Raw genomic sequence first — 19,923 nt, 5'->3', positions numbered from 1 at the left:
CCCTTGGGACCACTTCTCTTTGCTCATGTGTTGCACCCGCTCTTGCATAATATTAAAGACAATTGCAAGCTTCTTCTCCATGCATGGTACCTTGATGACGACACACTTATCGGAGATTCGGAAGAGGTGGCCAAAGCATTGGACATCATTACGGTGATTGGCCCAAAATTGGGCCTTCAGCTGAATATCAAGAAAACCGAGCTCTTTTGGCCCTCGTGTGATGGTAGGAAGTTACGTGAGGGGCTATTCCCGACTGGCATCGAAAGGTCGTCTTTGGGGGTGAAAGTTCCTTGGGGAGCTGTTAGTAGAGATGCTAGTTTCATTTGCAACTTAGCCATAAAGAGAGCCGAAAACGCTGTGAATTTGATGTGCATTCTTCCACAACTGTCTGACCCCCAGAGTGAGCTCCTTTTGCTTCGGTTTTGTATGGGTATTGCTAAGCTTTTCTTTGGGCTGAGGACGTGCCAACTCGTTCACATGGAGGAGGTGGAAATATTCTTTGTGGTGGCCCTTTCTTTGGCGACATACAATGGCGAATTGTTTCCTTGCCCATTAGGTTTGGAGGTTTGGGTTTATACTCGGCAGTAGAGGCCACCTCATATGCTTCTGTTGCTTCAAGGACCCAATCTTGGGAATTGGAAGACCACATCTTACAGGATAGCGACATATATGGTATGGCTTCTGATTGTAATTGTGCCTTGCCATCTCTTCGTAACAAGCTTCCAAATTTTGATATTAACAGTTTTACAACTAAAGACACCCCCCTAAAAAAATCCCAGAATACACTGGCGAGTGCCTTTTTTCGTAAAATTGTCAAAGATATGGAAGTGCATCTCGACATGACGACTCAGCAGTAAGCGGTTTTCTAGTGCTTACATGCACCACATGCTCAAGATTTCCTTCAAGTTATATGTAACATACATGTTCAGTTATCGTGTATTGTAAATTATAAAAGTGAATAATATTATGAAATATTATGTGAATTTGAATGTTGAGTTCTAACATATGGTTTTACTATAAATGAAGTAAAACTATGCTTAGAATCATTCAGAAAGTATTGGAAGTCTTATGAGATTCCAATCAAATGTAAAATGGTGAAATTTAACGAAAATATAAAATTTGAAATAAGTAAAATTCTATTATTGAAAGTTGTAGATAATCTCGTTAGAAATATTGAGGCGAAAACCTCATCGAAATCCGAGTTATAACGAAGAAGTTATGACCAATCGAAGATCCGCGACAAAACCGGCACGAAAACGAATGACGTAAAAAGTGATTTTTGATAAATTACTTTTTAGCCTAGGCGATCTAAATGAAAGTTTTAGTATTTGTTAAAACAAGAATTTTCATAAAAAGAACGCCAAAATCTGACTTCGTATGAGGAAGTTATGATTTTTCTAAGTTTCAGCTTAGTAGTAGACACCTAAAAACTCGAATTTTAGATTGAGTGATTTTTAACCGACACAACCTAAATGATAATTCAAGGTCTCGTCATTAGTATTACAACGGTAAAAATACTGATGAAAACGGACGTCGGATGAAGAAGTTATGAATTTTTAACGGATTTCCTGTCCCGGTCTGTTAAAAATAATAATATTAAAAATAAAGTCAAAATTAGTCGACGAAGTCTAAACGAAAGTTGTAGAGCGTAACTTTACCTACGCGTGCATATAAAGAACGTCAGAAACGGAGCTCGTATGCGAAAGTTATGGATTTTAGAAGTTTTGGGTTCAATTTCTGAGAAAATTCGCATGGATAAGCTTCATCCGGACCAGTTGCGTCATCCGAGTCGTGGCGCGTCCGAGGAGCGACGTGTGTCGCCTTCTCCTTCCGTCTGAAGCGCGGTCCACTGAGATTGCGACGCATGTTCAGCGCCGTGTCTGAGTCTCGCAATCGACGCGTGTTCCGACCCTCGTATCCGAGCCTGGCCCTGCTGCCGCGTGTTCTGAGCCTTCGCACCTGCTGCCACCTGCCGTCTCCGGTCCGAACCTCGACCCTATAAAATGGAGGTTGCGAAACCTCCCGGGGATTTTTGGAATTTTGCCATTTTTCACCCCTAAACTCATATTTGTACTACTTTCACTTCCCCCGAAGCCCCGGTATCAATTTTAACACCCGAAACACGCCCCGAAGTGCCCGAAGACCCCGAGAAATTTATCTTTTCGATTTGAAGCTCCACCTTTGCAAAGCCCGGTTTTCAATAAATCTCTCAGTTTTCAACGACGAAACTTTATTATTATAACGAAGTGCTGCACAAATTACTATTTTAACCCCCGGTTATTTCAAGGTGATTTTAATATATAGGAACAATTGTATGTTATGTTTTATATGTGCTATGTGCTTTTCAGTGTTATTATTTCGGGTTATTTTCCTGTGTTTATTTTTATTCGCTATTTTAATAGCGAAGTAATACCTTTGACCATGTGATCAGTGAAAGGGCTTAGATTCACATTGGTACTGGTATGTAGCCTCTAGCCATGTAGAATATGTATCCGTAAGAGAATGACTTCTATTCTATGGTATTGGCAGAAGGTTAGACAGGGCTATAAGCCTGAAATCTACCAAAATGTTAATCCGAAGTTGTATGTCTTCTGTGCCATTTGGGCCAAAGCTTTATTGATGTATATCAAAGTATGAAAATTGTTATGTCTCATTGATTGTATATCTTTGAATCAAATTAATGATTGATATGGAAAGTTTGTCATATGATTCACATATGCATTTGTTGTTCCTTGTTCCTCTTTGCTTCTGCCATATTGAGGTATATATATGGCATAACGTTATATTGTATCTATTATTGAACTCACTAAGCGTCACCGCTTACCCTCTTAATGTTTAACAATTGCAGGAGATAAGCATCCAATATAGTTATATGCTGATAGAAGATTTTTGAATAGTTTGAAACTATTGTATTTTGTACTTCTGTATATATAAAACTATAGAATCCTGGGAAGTTATGTAATATATAACACTTTGTAATAGTCGGTTTGTATCTAGTAGTTTGTAATCACTTTATCAATATAAAATATTGTTTTTATGAATATGCATGTAGCATGTTTTGGAGTAACAATTGTCAAATATGAAAGTTTGGGACTTTCAGAAATACAAAAGTTTAGAAAGGGGTCCTTCCAATCATGGTATCAGAGCAGTAGTTTAAGTGAACTAAATTTCACGGATTGGTATTTAGACTTAAACTATTGGAAGTTCAATATATGAACAGATTCATTGTAAATATATGAATACAAACCATAGGAAATATTTAAGTAAAAGTATTAGGTAATGATAAACCCTAATGTTCTAAAATACAATGTTACTCCATATTGCAGAGCAATGGCTGAACAGGTTAGTAGCCATACCCCTGAGGTTGGTGGAGGTCCTCAACCTAAGGAAGTGAATACTCCAGTATCTCCTCGTGAGGAGCGACTTTTGGGTAAACTTACCGGCGTTATTTGATAGACACTCGAAGAACACAAAAAGAATGATGATAAAGGAAAAGAGAAAGTCACTAGAGAATCATCAAAAGGAAAGGTGAAGCGTCTCTCATTCAAAGATTTCAAGAGTAGTGGTGCTACAGAGTTTTCTGGTGTTCTTAATCCCATTATTGTTCTTACCTGGATCCAGAACACAGAGAAAGTGTTTCGTATTTCTCATGTGGATAATGAAGACAAGGCTAGTTATGCTTCTGCAATGGTCATCGGAGAAGTCTTGGTCTGGTGGGAAGCAACATATGAAGCTCTCAACGGGTATGACCAGGATAATTTATCCTGGGAGATGTTTAAAACTCGTTTGCTAGAGAAGTATTGTCCTCTAGACACGAGGAGGAGATTGGAGAAGGAATTCCTCAAACTTAAACAGGGAGGAATGACTGTGAATGAGTATGAAACTCAGTTTAATTAAAGAGCAAGGTTTGCTACAAAGTATATTCCAACTGAAGACGAGAAAATTCAGTTATTCATGGAGGGACTACGACACGAAATCCATGATTTCGTTGCCAATCGAGAAGTTTTGTCATTCGATAAAGTCGTTGAGTATGCTCGAAGATGCGAGCATGACTTAGAAATACGTGGTGCCACTTTTACTGTTCCGAAGCATCCACATACTGAAAGAACTGTTCCTGTTCCCTATTTTCTACCAGCTCAATCCGTTCGGACTGAACCTGGTAATCAAGTACAAACTCAAAATGCCCCTCGTGGACGCGGAAGATCACAATATTTTTCTATTCAATCGCCTTCATGTCGTGTTTGTGGAAGGAATCATCCGGGCCAATGCAAAATAGAAAAGGAATCCATTGTCTGTTATGGGTGTGGAGAAAAGGGTCATATAAAGCCAGCTTGCCCAAGAAAGGATGTTACTTGCTATGCATGTGGTATTATTGGCCACAAGAAGTTTTTTTTTCCTACTCTTACTAGTCAGATGACGGGAAGTCGAGCTTCTGTTCAACAACCGGTGAGAAGTCAAGCTCCTGTTCAACAATCAAAGGGTACTCCAACTAAAAAGGAGGAGGTGCCAAAAGCTAAGGGTCGTGCATTCCAGATTACCTCAGAGGAGGCACGCGAGGACCCAAATGTTGTGACGGGTACATTTCTTGCAACTCTAGACCTGCTCACATCTTATTTGATTCTGGTGCCTCATATTCTTTTGTGTCTTATGAATTTGTGCATTCCTTTCAAATTGCTTGCTATGTACTCGCGCAACCATTTCACGTAGATACTGTGGGAAGTATATCATTACTTGCTGATAAAGTCTATAGGGATTGTGTTATAAAAATTGAAGGTTATAATTTTCTTGCTAACCTGATCCGTATCTCCTTGCCCAACTTTGATATTATTCTCGGTATGGATTGGTTATCAAAGAACCACGTAGAACTCTTTTGCTATGAAAAGATAGTACGCATTCCTATTGAAGGGGAGAATCCTATCTATGTCTACGGTGAACAAAGAATCTTAAAAATAATCTCTTTCCTCAAAGCTCGTAAATTCATATCGAATGGATGTTCTATCTATCTGGCCTACACAGTTGATGTCTTAAAGAGGAGAAGAAAACGGTAAATGATGTTCCCGTTGTTAATGAATATCCTGATGTTTTACCCGATGACTTGCCTGGACTTCCTCCGGACAGACAAGTAGAATTCCGAATTGACCTTGTGCCTGGTGTTGCTCCGATTGCAAAGACTCCTTATCATCTTGCGCCAGCCGAGATGAAAGAAATGATGATCCAACTGCATGAATTACTTGACGAAGGCTTTATTCAACCGAGTACCTCTCCCTGGGGTGCTCCAGTATTGTTTGTCAAGAAGAAGGACGGTTCGATGTGGATGTGCATTGATTATCGTGAGCTGAATAAGGTGATTATCAAGAACAAGTACCCACTACCTCGCATTGATGATTTATTTGATCAACTTCAGGGTGTTAGCTATTTCTCAAAGATTGATTTGAGATCTGGCTATCATCAGTTGAAAGTTTATGAGCAGGATGTACCAAAGACTGTTTTTCGTACTCGATATGGACATTATGAATTCCTTGTCATGTCGTTCGGTCTTACAAATGCTCCTGCTGTATTCATGGATATGATGAATCGGGTATGCTGCCCAATGCTACATAAATCTGTCATCATATTCATTGACAATATTCTAATTTATTCAAAGTTTGAAGCTGATCATGCCATTCATATTTGTGTGGTATTAGAACTTCTTCGAAATGAGAAACTATATGCTAAATTCTCGAAATGTGAATTTTGGCTTTGCCAAAATCAATTTCCTGGCCATGTTGTTTCAGGTGACGGTGTATCTGTAGATCCTACTAAAATCGAAGCCATTCAAAATTGGGAAGTGCCCCGTAATGCTTCCTAAATTCGCAGTTTCTTGGGTCTCGCGGGATATTACCGGAGATTCATTAAAGACTTTTCTCGTATAGCCGTACCTCTCACGAGTCTTACATGGAAGGAAGTGAAGTTCGAATGGGGTGAAGCCCAAGAAAAAGCTTTCTCAACTCTAAAAGTTCTTTTGACTCATGCTCCAATCTTATCACTCCCAGAAGGTGATGATGATTTCCCCGTATATAGCGATGCTTCAAGATTAGGACTCGGTTGTGTGTTGATGCAACATGGTAAAGTGATAGCTTATGCATCAAGACAACTGAAAGATTATGAAAAGAATTATCCCACTCATGATCTCGAACTCACTGCAATGGTATTTGCCCTAAAACTTTGGAGGCATTATCTTTTTGGTACAAAATGCCAATTATTTACCGACCACAAAAGTCTCAAGTACATATTCAGTCAGCAAACTTTGAATATGAGACAACAACGAGCCATGGAGTTGATCAAAGATTATGACTGTGAAATCCTATATCATCCTGGAAAAGCCAACGTAGTTACCGATGCACTTAGCAGAAAGGTTTATTGTAATAGTATGTGTTATGCTATTACTCATACTATAGTAAAATTCACTATTCTAGATGAACTAGAGAAATGGAAAGAAGAGGCCCTAAAGCCAGAAAATGTGAAGAAGGAAGGGATGATACATTATAATGATGCTTTACTTGATGATCAACGAGGATTAAAGGTATTCAAGAATCGGCTATGGGTTCCAAAGATTGGTGGATCAAGACAGGAGATTTTAGATGAAGCCCATAAATCTAAACTGTCAATGCATCCTAGTACAAGTAAAATGCACTATGATGTAAGAGCTGATTATTAGTGGCCTGGATTAAAGAGAGACATTGGAAGATATGTACAGGAATGCTTAGTATGCTTACAAATCAAAGTAAAGCACCAAAAGCCTTATGGAACCCCATAAAGTCTTAGTGTTCCTGTATGGAAATAGGAAGAACTGTCCATGGATTTTATTACCAAATTGCCAAAGACTGCTAGATAGCATGATAACATTTGGGTAATCGTTGATTGCCTGACTAAAAGCGCTCATTTTCTTGCCATGCGTGAAACTGCTCCAATGGAGAAATATGCACATGTATACTTGGATGAAATTGTTGCAAGACATGGTTTGCCACTAAAGATCATTTCTGTTCGTGATACTCGCTTCACTTCTCACTCTTGGGCAAGTATGCAACGTGAATTGGGATCTCGAGTTGCTCTTAGCACAACTTGTCATCCCTAGACAGATGGTCAGATGGAGAGAATAATCCAAACAATAGAAGATATGCTTCGTGCATGTGTCTTGGAGTTCGGTGGTAACTAGGGTAAATACTTACCTCTTGTCGAATTTTCGTATAATAACAATTACCACGATTTAATCAAAAATGCCACCATATGAAGCATTATATGGTCGCAAATGTTGTACGCCATTATGTTGGCGAGACATAGGACTTAAGATCCTTGGAGGCCCTGAAATGATTCAAGACACCACCGACAAGATTCAAATTGTACGAGAAAGAATGAAAGCGGCCTAGGATCGACAAAAGTCCGATACAAAAAAGAGGAGACGACCCATAGAACCAGGTGGATGATTTCGTAATGCTAAAAGTATCCCCGTGGAAAGGCATTATGCGATTTGGGAAGAAAGGAAAACTAAGCCCTAGATTTGTTGGTCCTTTCAAAATCATCCAGATAATTGGTAAACAAGCATACCGCTTGAAATTGCCGGAAGATTTGGCAGGTATTCATGATGTGTTTCATGTGAGCTATCTGTGCAAATGCTTGGGCATCTATGATGAGACAGTTCCATTATCCGAGGTGAAATTGGATAATAAGTTAAGATATATAGAAGAACCTGAAGAAATCGTGAATGAAAGAACAACTAATCTACGTAATAAAGAAGTAGAGTTGGTGCTTGTCAAGTTGAAACACCATCGAGGCCTAAAATATACTTGGGAAAATAAGAATGAGAAAAGAGCAAAATATCCCCATTTATTTTAATCGATGTAATTTCGGGGACAAAATCCTCAAAAGGAGGAGGTATTTGTAACATACACGTTCAGTTATCGTGTATTGTAAATTATAAAAGTGAATAATATTACAAAATATTATGTGAATTCGAATTTTGAGTCTAACATATGGTTTTTACTAGAAATGAAGTAAAACTATGCTTAGAATCATTCAGAAAGTATTTGAAGTCTTATGAGATTCCAATCAAATGTCAAATGGTGAAATTTAACAAAAATATAAAATTTTAAACAAGTAAAATTCTATTATAGAAAGTTGTAGATAATCTCGTTAGAACTATTTAGGCGAAAACCTCATCGAAATCCGATTTATAACGAAGAAGTTATGACCAGTCGGAGATCCGCGACAAAACCGGCACGACACTGAATGACGTAAAAAGTGAGTTTTTGATAAACTACTTTTACCTAGGTGATCTACATGAAAGTCATAGTATTTGTTAAACCGAGAATTTTCATAAAAAGAACGCCAAAATCTGACTTTGTATGAGGAAGTTATGATTTTTCTAAGTTTCAGCTTAGCAGCAGACAGCTAAAAACTCGAATTTTAGATTGAGTGATTTTTAGCCGATACAACCTAAACGAGAATTTAAGGTCTCGTCATTAGTAGTACAATGGTAAAAATACTGACGAAAACGGACATCGGATGAAGAAGTTATGAATTTTTAACGGATTTCTTGTCCCGGTCTGTTAAAAATAATAATATTAAAAATAAAATCAAAATTAGTCGACGGAGTCTAAACGAAAGTTGTAGAGCATAACTTTACCTACGCGTGCATATAAAGAACATCAGAAACGGAGCTCGTATGCAAAAGTTATGGATTTTAGAAGTTTTGGGTTCAATTTCTGAGAAAATTCGCATGGATAAGCTTCATCCGGACCAGCTGCGTAATCCGAGTCGTGGTGCGTCAGAGGAGCGACGCATGTCGCATGCTCCTTCTGTCTGAAGCGCAGTCCACTAAGATTGCGATGCGTGTTCAGCGCCGTGTCCGAGTCTCGCAATCGACGCGTGTTCCGACCCTCGTATCCTAGCCTGGCCCTGCTGTCGCGTGTTCTGAGCCTTCGCGCCTGCTGCCACCTGCCGTCTCCGGTCCGAACCTCGACCCTATAAAAGGGAGGCTGCGAAACCTCCCGGGGATTTTTGGAATTTTGACATTTTCACCCCTAAACTCATATTTGTACTACTTCCACTTCCCCCGAAGCCCCGGTATCAATTTTAACACCCGAAACATGCCCCGAAGTGCCTGAAGACCCCGAGAAATTTATCTTTTCGATTTGAAGCTCCACCTTTGCAAAGCCCAGTTTTCAATAAATCTCTCAGTTTTCAACGACGAAACTTTATTATTATAACGAAGTGCTGCACAAATTACTATTTTAACCCCCAGTTATTTCAAGGTGAGTTTAATATATAGGAACAATTGTATGTTATGTTTTATATGTGCTATGTGCTTTTCAGTGTTATTATTTCGGGTAATTTTCCTGTGTTTATTTTTATTCACTATTTTAATAGCGAGGTAATACCTTTGACCATGTGATCAGTGAAAGGGCTTAGATTCACATTGGTACTGGTATGTAGCCTCTAGCCATGTAGAATATGTCTCCGTAAGAGAATGACTTCTATTCTATGGTATTGGCAGAAGGTTAGACAGGACTATAAGCCTGAAATCTACCAAAATGTTAATCCGAAGTTGCATGTCTTCTGTTCCATTTGGGCCAAAGCTTTATTGATGTATATCAAGTATGGAAATTGTTATGTCTCATTGATTGTATATCTTTGAATCAAATTAATGATTGATATGAAAAGTTTGTCATATGATTCACATATGCCTTTGTTGTTCCTTGTTCCTCTTTACTTCTGCCATATTGAGGTATATATATGACATAACGTTATATTGTATCTATTATTAAACTCACTAAGCGTCACCGCTTACCCTCTTAATGTTTAACAATTGCAGGAGATAAGCATCCAATATAGTTATATGCTGATAGAAGATTTTTGAATAGTTTGAAAATATTGTATTTTGTACTCCCGTATATATAAAACTATAGAATCCTGGGAAGTTATGTAATATATAACACTTTGTAATACTCGGTTTGTATCCATTAGTTTGTAATCACTTTATCAATATAAGATATTGTTTTTATGAATATGCATGTAACATGTTTTGGAGTAACAATTGTCAAGTATGAAAGTTTAAGACTTTTAGAAATACGAAAGTCGGTCCTTCCATTATCCCTATAGATGGCTCGGCCAACATATGTCTCCCGTGGAGTATAATACTATCCTCAAATATCGACTCATGATTCCCATATTCCCAGCTGACGAGATATGTCAGGTGTGTCGCAAGGCATGTTTGGACTCTTTTGGAGAGCATGCAGTTCACTGTAAGGAACTCTGGGGTTTCAAATACAGGAACGATATGGTTAGGGATGTTTTGTTTGACACATTTAAGCGTGTCGGGGTTTTCGCTAAGAAAGAGGCACCTGTTAATTTCTTGACTGACCCGAAAGAAGGAAGTTCAACCCTCAGACCGGCTGCCATTTTCATTTTTGGATGGTTCGGAGGGAAACACGTATATGTGGACCTTACATGGGTAACCCCTCTTGTGGACTTGAGGGCTAGGGGTTTCACGGCGGGACAGACCGCTTTAAAAGCTGCTGCAGGCAAAGTCATCAAACATGAGAAATCGTGCATGGAAAATCAACACGTGTTCATAGCATTTGCATTTGATACGTTTGGTTTCCTCGCGCCGGATGCGGTAGAACTTCTTAATAGACTACAACGGATCATGCATAGTAATGTTATATTCCTTAGATCTTCGGATGTAGTCTTTAAAAGAATTAGTTTTACCATACAAAAAGGCTTAGCGGCGCAGCTTGTTGCCCGTTTGCCATCTCACTCATTATACGATGATAATTAAATGAACAATGAATGGATTTTCGTGTTTAAACAAAAAAATTGTTATATATACACCAAATAAGCTATAATCTAAGATTACAGATAATAATAATAATATTTGAACATTTTTAATAAATTTGTTAGATAATCGTATACAAAATGAAAGGCTAAATTGATAACTCTTAGACATTCTATTGAAATATTTATTAAAAGATGAACTATAATAACTATTTTTAACTAGTGTCTTTGGAAAACAACACAATTTTAATTAATAAAAATACTTTAAAAAAACTAAATAAATGTTTATATGATAAAAAATAATGTCTTTTTAACCAAAATGCAAAACAAAATTTAAAGGTGTGTATGGGGCGGTTTGGTTCAGTTATTGGTCAAAATCGAACCATAACCATTAGTTAATGTATTTCAATAACCATTGGATAGCGGTTAATATTGGTATTGGATAACGGTTTTAGTCGATTAATGGTTATGGTTAATGGTTAATATTGGTTAACCATAATGGCATAAGATGACATAAAAATAAAAATAATTTTCTATAAAAATTGAAAAACATAAAGTCGATTGTTATAAAAAGTGGATGATTGTTTGTGTATGTTTGTATGTGTGTGTGTGTATATATATATATATATACACACACACACACACACACATACATACATATATCATGGTTGCAGAAATCGCTAATCGGCCGTTAATCGGTGGACTAGCGATTAGGGATTAATCGGCTAGGAGGGGATTAATCGGGAGATTAATCGGGGACCATTAATTATTAAGAAAATTATTCAAAAATTTGTAAATCTAATTTTAATCCTACAAAAAAAGTAATTAATCGACGATTAGGTCCGATTAGGTCCGACTTTGACCTGCGTTGACCAAACCCGATTAGGTCCGATTAATTCCAACTTTGATCTGTATTGACCAAACCCGATTATAGTGACCGATTAACAATAAATCTTATCGGTTGAGGTCAGATTAGCGATTAATCGCCGATTAGGCCGATTTCTGCAATACTGATATATATATATATATATATATATATATATATATATATATATATATATATATATATATATATATATATATAGAGAGAGAGAGAGAGAGAGAGAGAGAGAGTGAGTGAGAGAGAGAGAGAGAGAATTTCAAATAATTTCCCTTTAAATTTTCAATTCTTAATATAGTTACATACAATATACTTCATACATCCTATATTTATTGTTTATTTTTTATTGTTAAAATATTTATTCATCAATTTCGACCTTAAATATTTTTATTTGTGTTATAAATTACTTGAAAAAACTTATAACAATGAAAAGACATTTAAAACACAATTCATTCATATATTTTGCATCAAACATTATATATAAAAAACAAAAATATTTATGGTCAAAGTTGAAGAATAAAGACTTCGAAAATGAATACTGTACAATAAATATAGGATGTGGAGGGAGTATTTGATATTGTATTATATTAAAAATATTTATTAATATTATTGGTTCGGTTCGGTTAATGGTGGTTCAGTTTTAGATGAAAACCATAACTGACCCATATGTATTTGGTTAATTAGAATTAAAAACCGCATCATATTATTTTAGTAATGGTTCAGTATATTGGTTAATTTGGTTATAATACAGTTTTTCAGTTAACATGCTCGCCCCTAACAAAATTAATAAAATAATTACCGTGCAAATTATTTTTCCAAATAAATAAAATAAAAATAATTTACAAGCGGAAAGAAAAATAATGCGGAGACGTTGAAACGTGGAAGACTTTGGGGAATTCCGTAATTCAGATTTTTTTATAATTATTTTCGTCGTTACTTGAAGTGATTGGAAATCAATGCTGACGTGGAAATCTGTGACCCTTGTCGTTTCAACTTTCAACTTTCAAATTTCTCGTTGACTAATTTGTCGACTAACATGCGCTGGGTATGCGCACTATATACCCACTCTTTTCCAAAGGTCCAACTATGCGCTCTGCGCACCTTGCGTATCCAAGTCTCTCTCCTCTTTATCTCTGTTTCCCCATTAGTTAAAGCTACGTTGACTGAGATAATAACTTCTCTCTCTCTTTGTCAAAAAGCTACAAATTTCAACCATTTTGTGTTGCCGGAATCGCACCTTCGACCTTTGCCGACGTTATTTCCGGTGATATATCCGACCTGCTGCTCTTCTATAATTTTATTGAATCTATGCTGTTCAACTGTCCATTTCCTTGTACCTATCTTTTTAAACTTAGGGTTTTGAAAGGGAACAAGAAGAAATCGTAAATTAGGATCCTCGTGGTCGTTTATCTTTGCTTGTAAATTTGTATTTGTTGTTTATGCAGTTCGGTGTAGTTGTTTAGATGATAGATTGAGATCTATATGTCGACGCTGTTGTTGTAACCGCCGTGGTTTTATCAGCTAAAATCTAGGGTTTTCGAAAGAGCGGTTTGGTACTTTGGAAGTATTTGAAGATATCTGGGCCGTTTTGATGTTATCTATGCTTTCTTCAGATTTAGCGGTTCACACTTGACAATTTATGTTTTTTTCCCTAACAAAGTGAAGAATGATGATGTCTGATTAGTAATTGCTGAAGGTGAGAGGGTTGTTTTATGGTCCTCTTTTTGATTTATCTATTGCCGTGGTAGTGATTTTTGATTAAATATGAAGAGATTGAAGTCGAGTGATGATCTTAACTCTTATGGAGGAGAAAAGGGTGTTTTTAAGGATTGGGGAAGAAAGGACGATGATTCAAATTTGCACCAGTCTTCATCTCACAGAAGTTTTCATTACAAGTCTGAAAGTGGGAAACGGGGTTTATCCTCTTCTTCTTCTTCACGTTATGAAAGGGTAGATGATGATCTTAAGAATCCAAAGCTGACACGGAAAAGGTCAGATTATGATATTGACAGTTACGAGAGGAGAAAGAGCTATGACAGGTATAGGGATAGTAATGAGAGGGGAATCTTGAGTTCATCTCCTCGTGGTGGATATGGTGGTGATCGGATACACAGATCTGAAAGTTTTTCAGGGCCAAGGAGAGATTTCCCTAAAGGGTTTAGATCAGAAAGAGATCGGTCAAGGCGAGAGGGAAGTGTTTCTTCATGGAGGCGGTTTGGTGGAGGGAAAGATGTGGAGGAAAGCACAAAGAGCGGCAGTGATTCTGCTAGAGGAAGTAAAGCAGCTTCAGAAGAAGTTGGTAATGCAAGGTCCCCTCAGGGAGGGAGAGATGCAAAGTCACCACCATGGTCAAAGGACTCTGGAAGTGAACAGTCAAAGTCTTCAAAGAGTCTTGAAGTGAAGAAGAGTGGAAGTCTTCCAGAAGAAAGTGGAAACAATAGTGAAAGAGAAGAAGGAGAGCTTGAACCTGATCCTGAACCTGCTCCTATTGTCCAGAACATCACTGAAGATCCACCTTCTGGGCCATTAAAACATGAAAATCCCATTGATGACAAATGTGTGGAAGAACCCAAGCGTGATCCAACATGCATTGTTACTGATATCGAAGTACCAGTACCTGTAACGAACAAAGTTAATGAATCATCAACTTCTGAAGATTCTTCAACCCAGAGAACAGGTGAAAATGGAGTTGAAGCTTCGTTTTTGTCAGATAGCCAAAAGAAGGATGCAGCAGAACAAAGCCAAGCTTATAATGATCACAAAGAGGAAGCTAAAGATGTTAAACCTGAGGAAACAAAACCTAAACAGGTAAATGATACAATTCTTGAAGTCAAGGGGGAGAATATGAGCATGGATACAAATACACAAGGACAGGTAACAGAAAATGAAGAACAAAATGTTTCATCTGGATTTGTTAATCATTCTTTTGTGACAAAAGAACTGACCCATAATTTCAAAGATAAGGGAAAAAGTGTTCTTGTTTCAGACTCCGATGTTAATCAAAATGGATCAAGTGGTTTATTGAATGACAAGGAGATTGACATAGAAGGACCAAGTACACGTGGTTTTGATTTGTTCTTTACAGATCCAGTTAAAAAGAGTGAAAGTATCGAGCAAAAAGGATTGAGCAAACCAAAAGATGAGAAACTCTTATTAGAACCACTTGAACTTTCTCTTCGATTACCAAGTGTTCTTTTACCCATTGGTTCTCAAAACCCGATTCAGGGTCCAGATTCTCCAAGTCAAGAAATGAGCATTCAATCACATGCAAGTTCTTTTCAAACAAGTTCTGATGGATTCACGTTATCAAGATCTTTTTCTGGTTCTCAACACTACACCCACAACCCTAGCTGTTCTTTAACTGAAACTTCATTCGACTTTGAACAATCTGTTGGAAGTCGTCCATTGTTTCAAGGTGTGACATGGCAAGTTCAGCCTCCAGATGACACCCCCAAGAACCAAGAACCTCCTCCCATTCAAATGAGCCTCTCAAATGGAAATGGTATCTTTCATCACTCTCAACCTCTTCCAAATGCTCAATCCTTACAATTACACACCACTAAAGTTTCAGAAGGAAGTTATAAATTACCAATTGGACTTGAAAGACAGCTAAGTAGCAACAACAAGAAACAGCCATCGGGATCACAAAGTGTTGGGTCCCACGAAACTGGTTCAGAGCATCATAAAGATAGGAAACGATTAATGAGAGAAGCTATTGGTTCTTTAAGTCAAACCACTGAAATGGTGGAGCCTCTTCTCGCAATGGTGGTTTCAGATCCAGTTCACATCGTGTCAAGAATCTTAAGTGAAATGACAACATCGTCCCTCACAAGTCTAAAAGAATCCGTGCGTGATGTCATTTTAAATCCAAGCAAACGAAGACAATTTTCCACCTTCCGCAAATCCCTCGAAAAAAGGTCGGATATAACCCTAGAGATTCTCTCAAAAGCCCACACTACTCAAATCGAGATACTCGTAGCTTTAAAAACCGGTATCCAAGATTTTCTCCAATCCAACATTGACACGTCATCGTCTGACCTGGCGGAAATCTTTCTCAACATAAGATGCAGAAACCTGACATGTCGAAGCTACATACCCGTTGACGAATGCGACTGCAAGATTTGTGTTCAGAAAAAGGGGTTTTGTAGTGCGTGTATGTGTCTAGTGTGTTCAAAATTCGACATGGCATCAAACACATGTAGTTGGGTAGGATGTGATGTGTGTCTGCATTGGTGTCACACAGACTGTGGGATACGCGAATCCTACATCAGAAACGGGCGGAGTGCGAATCGGGCCCCGGGTCAAAGTCAAACCGAGATGCAGTTTCATTGTGTTGCGTGTGATCACCCCTCTGAGATGTTTGGGTTTGTGAGAGAAGTGTTTCAGAATTTTGCTAAAGGCTGGACAGCTGAGACACTGTCGAATGAGCTTGAATATGTTAGAAGAATCTTTTCTGCCAGCGAGGATATTCGTGGGAAAAGACTTCATGAAATCTCTCTCCAGATGCTGACTAGGCTGTCTGACAAGGCAAATGTTCATCAAGTTCGGTCCTTTGTCATGGGTTTTCTTACCGGTATGTTTTCAATGATTTAAAATACTACATACCTAACTTTTCATTTTTCTAATAACTACTACTGATTGCAGATGATGATAGTTTGAAGTCAGAGAACATTCAAATCCCACAAGAAGTGTTGAAACCTGGATATGGTGAGAGAGAAAGAGAAAGGGAAAGGGCGATGGTTCATTTGAAACCAGTAGCTGTGGGCCCACGTGAACCGGTTTTTGATGAGCTGGATGGGATTGTGCGGATTAAGTTAGCAGAGGCTCAGATGTTTCAAATGCGTGCAGATGATGCAAGAAGAGAAGCAGAAGGTCTGAATAGGATTGCACAGGCTAAAAGTAAGAAGATTGATGAGGAGTTTGCTAGTAGAGTTGCAAAGTTGCATTTCTCAGAGGCTGAGGAAATCAGAAGACAAAAGTTTGAGGAGTTACAAGCTTTGGAAAATGCACATCAGGAGTATTTTAATATGAAGCTAAGAATGGAAAGAGAGATTAAGGATTTGCTTTTGAAAATGGAAGCTACAAAAAGAAACTTCACCTCATCCTCATGACCATGTCACCCAGGTAGGTTTATTAGTTAATTAAAGTATTATTATTACTATTACTACTACCTTTTGCTTTTGCGTTGCAAGTTTAGTGGGGGTTGGTTGGTGATTAATTTGTAGGTTTACTACTTTGAATTATATTATGTTCTTTTTTTCTTTTTAAGACAGACTAGACTGTACAGAGATTGGTCTTTTATGTTAGATACATGCGTTTTCATCTTCTGAAATGGAATATTAAAAGTATCCAAATCTCATGATATGTGGATTTGCTAAAAAAATATAGGTTTGAAATTCCATTTAGTAGTATGTCTTAATTTTTCATTAATGGAAAAGTCTTTTAACAACTAAAATAGTGGAGAAATCAAATATTCTTCTATCAAGAGAGGGATTAAAAGAAAGAGTTAGTGGATTCATTATGGTATTATATTATGAGTATGAAGATGGAAATGACCACTAGATATGATAATATTTATCATAGTATTGTATTATATGAGTATGAAGATGGAAATAACCACTAGATATGATAATATTTAATTTTTCAAAATGAGAAGTGTGAGTATTTCTTGTGAGAAGTTTTCTGACAGCTTTTTTGTTTTAGAGAGATTATCTTTGTAATATGTTTGATCATCCGATAATAGAGGTGTCATAAGGTGACACGACGTGAAAACTGTCATGAACTCAATAAGAAATTAACAAGTTTGGGTAAGAACGAGTAAGGTTATGGGTTGAGTGTTTCAACTCGAAAATGATCCGTTTATTTGCAATTTTTTTTACTTTTTTAAATAAACTAGAAATATCCAAAATCAAACCATTTGAAAGAAAACCTTTGGGTTGAGTCGTTTTGTAATGTGGAAACGACTTACTGTTTAGATCAAGACCTAATTTATGTTTTTATGTTATCTCATAAACGGTTCAGTCCTCATGATCATTCCCTCTTCCTCATGAACTTGTCTTCTGCCGCTCAACTCATACTTTTTACTTTTTGCTCTCTAAATTTACCATAAATTTAACTATTTTGCCTTTCAACTATTACTTTTTCCTTTGCGACTACCTAATTCGTACTTTTTCAAGATGTTAAAGTGTTTTAACCTCAAATGTCATGACAATACTCCTAACTTGAAACGTGACGCACACTCACCATGAAAATAAATGGGTTGACACAACACAAAACGTGAACTAAATGGATCCGTTAATGGTCAATCACTCTCTACCCACTTAATGTTATGACACAACGCAAGACCTGACTCGGCACAAACATGTCTATATGATAATTTGATTTTGACACCAATATTTAAATTTAATTTTTGCATAGCCATTTCAATCAACAAACATGAAGTTCTCTTGTAAATTTTTGATGATAAAAACCAAAAGATCTTAAGGTTACAGTAGATCTCATTTGCGGCTTGTGTACTCGAACTCTAATGATGCGAAGTTAAGAGACCAAGGAAACATGACAAGTTATCATATTTTGTTCGTGGTTTTGAATCGCTCCCTCCTATATTCTTTAGTTTCATTAGTTTGATGATGAATGCTTTTGACACATCAAATCATGTTTGTTTTGTAAAAGTTTTCAGAAGAATATATGAGAGAAAGACTTGACATTGTGTTGCTAGGATGCGTCCAACATGGTTATTCTTTAATTTCATTAGTTTGATGATGAATGCTTTTGACACATCAAATCATGTTTGTTTGTAAAAGTCTTAAAAAGGATATATGAGAGAAAGACTTGACATTGTGTTGCTAGGATGCGTCCAACATGGAGTCGGGGTCAATTCCATGATGTTGGATATATGCAAGGTAGTACTGACTATGGAAGTCAACCCAAAGGCGGAAAGGGGATCCCTAGTGGGTTGTTGGGGCTAGTTTGTTGAGGTGTCGCCTTACTATGACCACCGCGCAAACGAGTTTGAGTGTGGGAGTTGCCATTGTGGGTGGTCAGTGCATGAGAAGGGTTGGTCGTGGATGGATTTTTAAAGCTAAAGTGGTGCTAGCGACAACTTATTTAGCTTTTCTTGTTTCTTTAACTACTAGTTTCAACTATGCATTGTAAAAGGCTGGCAGGGGATTAGATTGTTGAATGAGTGTTCCAATGCTATCATAGTGTGAGGCCACCTATAAGTTGGAGAGGAAGATGTTTAAAAAATGGGACACCAACATTGGATGTTTTATCCTCAAGAGTTTTATTTCTTGACAGTAGGAAGAGATGTTGGAAAAATTTATAAGATCCTTCAAAAATACAAAAGAATTTGTGTAAAATGTCAAATTTGATCAAAAAATTACTTCAATTTCAAATCGCTCCAATCAAACATGAGGTTTATGATAATTAAATAAAAAAAAATAAAAGTTACCATCATATGTAATCAAACTAAATTCTCTATGTTTTGTCACCAAGTTTCTAGTCATGAATCCATCCACGACACCTACATTCATTAGACAACCCGAACCCGATTAACAGTCTCACACAATAATATGCAATCTATTTATTGGTTACCCTTAAATATAAAAAGAAGCCAATCTTTCTTTTTATGTGAAATTTCTATTTGGTAGATGATTTTTTCAATTCAAAAAAAGATATATGATCAGCTAACATGAGAAATATAACATAAGAAATATAAATCACAACGTTGATGAAGAAAAAAAAATATTTGACTTCAAACTTGAACAATCCTTATGAATTTTTACATCTTTACTACTTTATCATTTATATGGGTCCAAATTTATAATTTCATATTGTTTTTAGATCCTAATAGTGGTCAAATTTATAGACTAATTTGGTTGCATATACCATATATCTTAATACAAGAGAATTGAGTTCAAACCTCTTGTTGTGATTGTTAGTTAAAAGAAAAGTATTGCTAAAATCCTCTTATATAAAAGGATGAAAATAATAGGGAACAAAAAACAATTTGTGTATTTATTTATCATTACGAACACTTTTTGCCGGGAAAATTTTGAAATATATATATTTAAATTAAAAAAATAAAAACAAAACATAGGGATAATAAACAAATGACGTGTCACTGGAATTTTCTTCTTTATTTCATGTCCATATAATTTCAAAGCCTCACTTCAATGGATAACAAATCCTCCAACCACAATCCGATATCAGATCGAAATGACATCTAC

At 36.9% G+C, this 19,923-nt stretch overlaps 2 protein-coding genes across 2 annotated transcripts in view; both read left to right on the top strand.

Moving 5' to 3' along the window:
* The first annotated feature begins 12,793 nt into the window (after positions 1-12,793).
* TTA2 (fibronectin type III domain protein (DUF1423)) lies at positions 12,794-17,046 on the top strand. The gene is made up of 2 exons (XM_079038726.1): positions 12,794-16,265; positions 16,337-17,046. The coding sequence occupies exons 1-2, from the start codon at positions 13,457-13,459 to the stop codon at positions 16,801-16,803; spliced, it is 3,276 nt and encodes a 1,091-aa protein (XP_078894852.1). The 5' UTR covers positions 12,794-13,456; the 3' UTR covers positions 16,804-17,046.
* A 2,866-nt stretch (positions 17,047-19,912) lies between these two features.
* LOC145098337 (ferredoxin-thioredoxin reductase, variable chain-like) overlaps positions 19,913-19,923 on the top strand; it is a 477-nt gene continuing 466 nt past the window's right edge. The window contains exon 1 of the mRNA XM_079035976.1: positions 19,913-19,923. This exon is cut by the window's right edge and continues 466 nt beyond it. Coding sequence (XP_078892102.1) covers positions 19,913-19,923 — 11 coding nt within the window.

The sequence above is a fragment of the Lactuca serriola genome, chromosome 4 (assembly GCF_051521515.1).
Source record: "Lactuca serriola cultivar US96UC23 chromosome 4, Lser_US96UC23_V15, whole genome shotgun sequence".
NCBI classification, from domain to species: domain Eukaryota; kingdom Viridiplantae; phylum Streptophyta; class Magnoliopsida; order Asterales; family Asteraceae; genus Lactuca; species Lactuca serriola.
Note: the sequence above shows the minus strand (reverse complement) of the source record. Positions and strands in the feature narration are given on the sequence as shown.

Excerpts from the sequence above, each read along its gene's own strand:
- TTA2 (XM_079038726.1), top strand. The coding sequence starts at position 13,457 with ATGAAGAGATTGAAGTCGAGTGATGATCTTAACTCTTATGGAGGAGAA. Across the intron at positions 16,266-16,336 it reads TGTCATGGGTTTTCTTACCG|ATGATGATAGTTTGAAGTCA; the intron begins GTATGTTTTCAA and ends TACTGATTGCAG.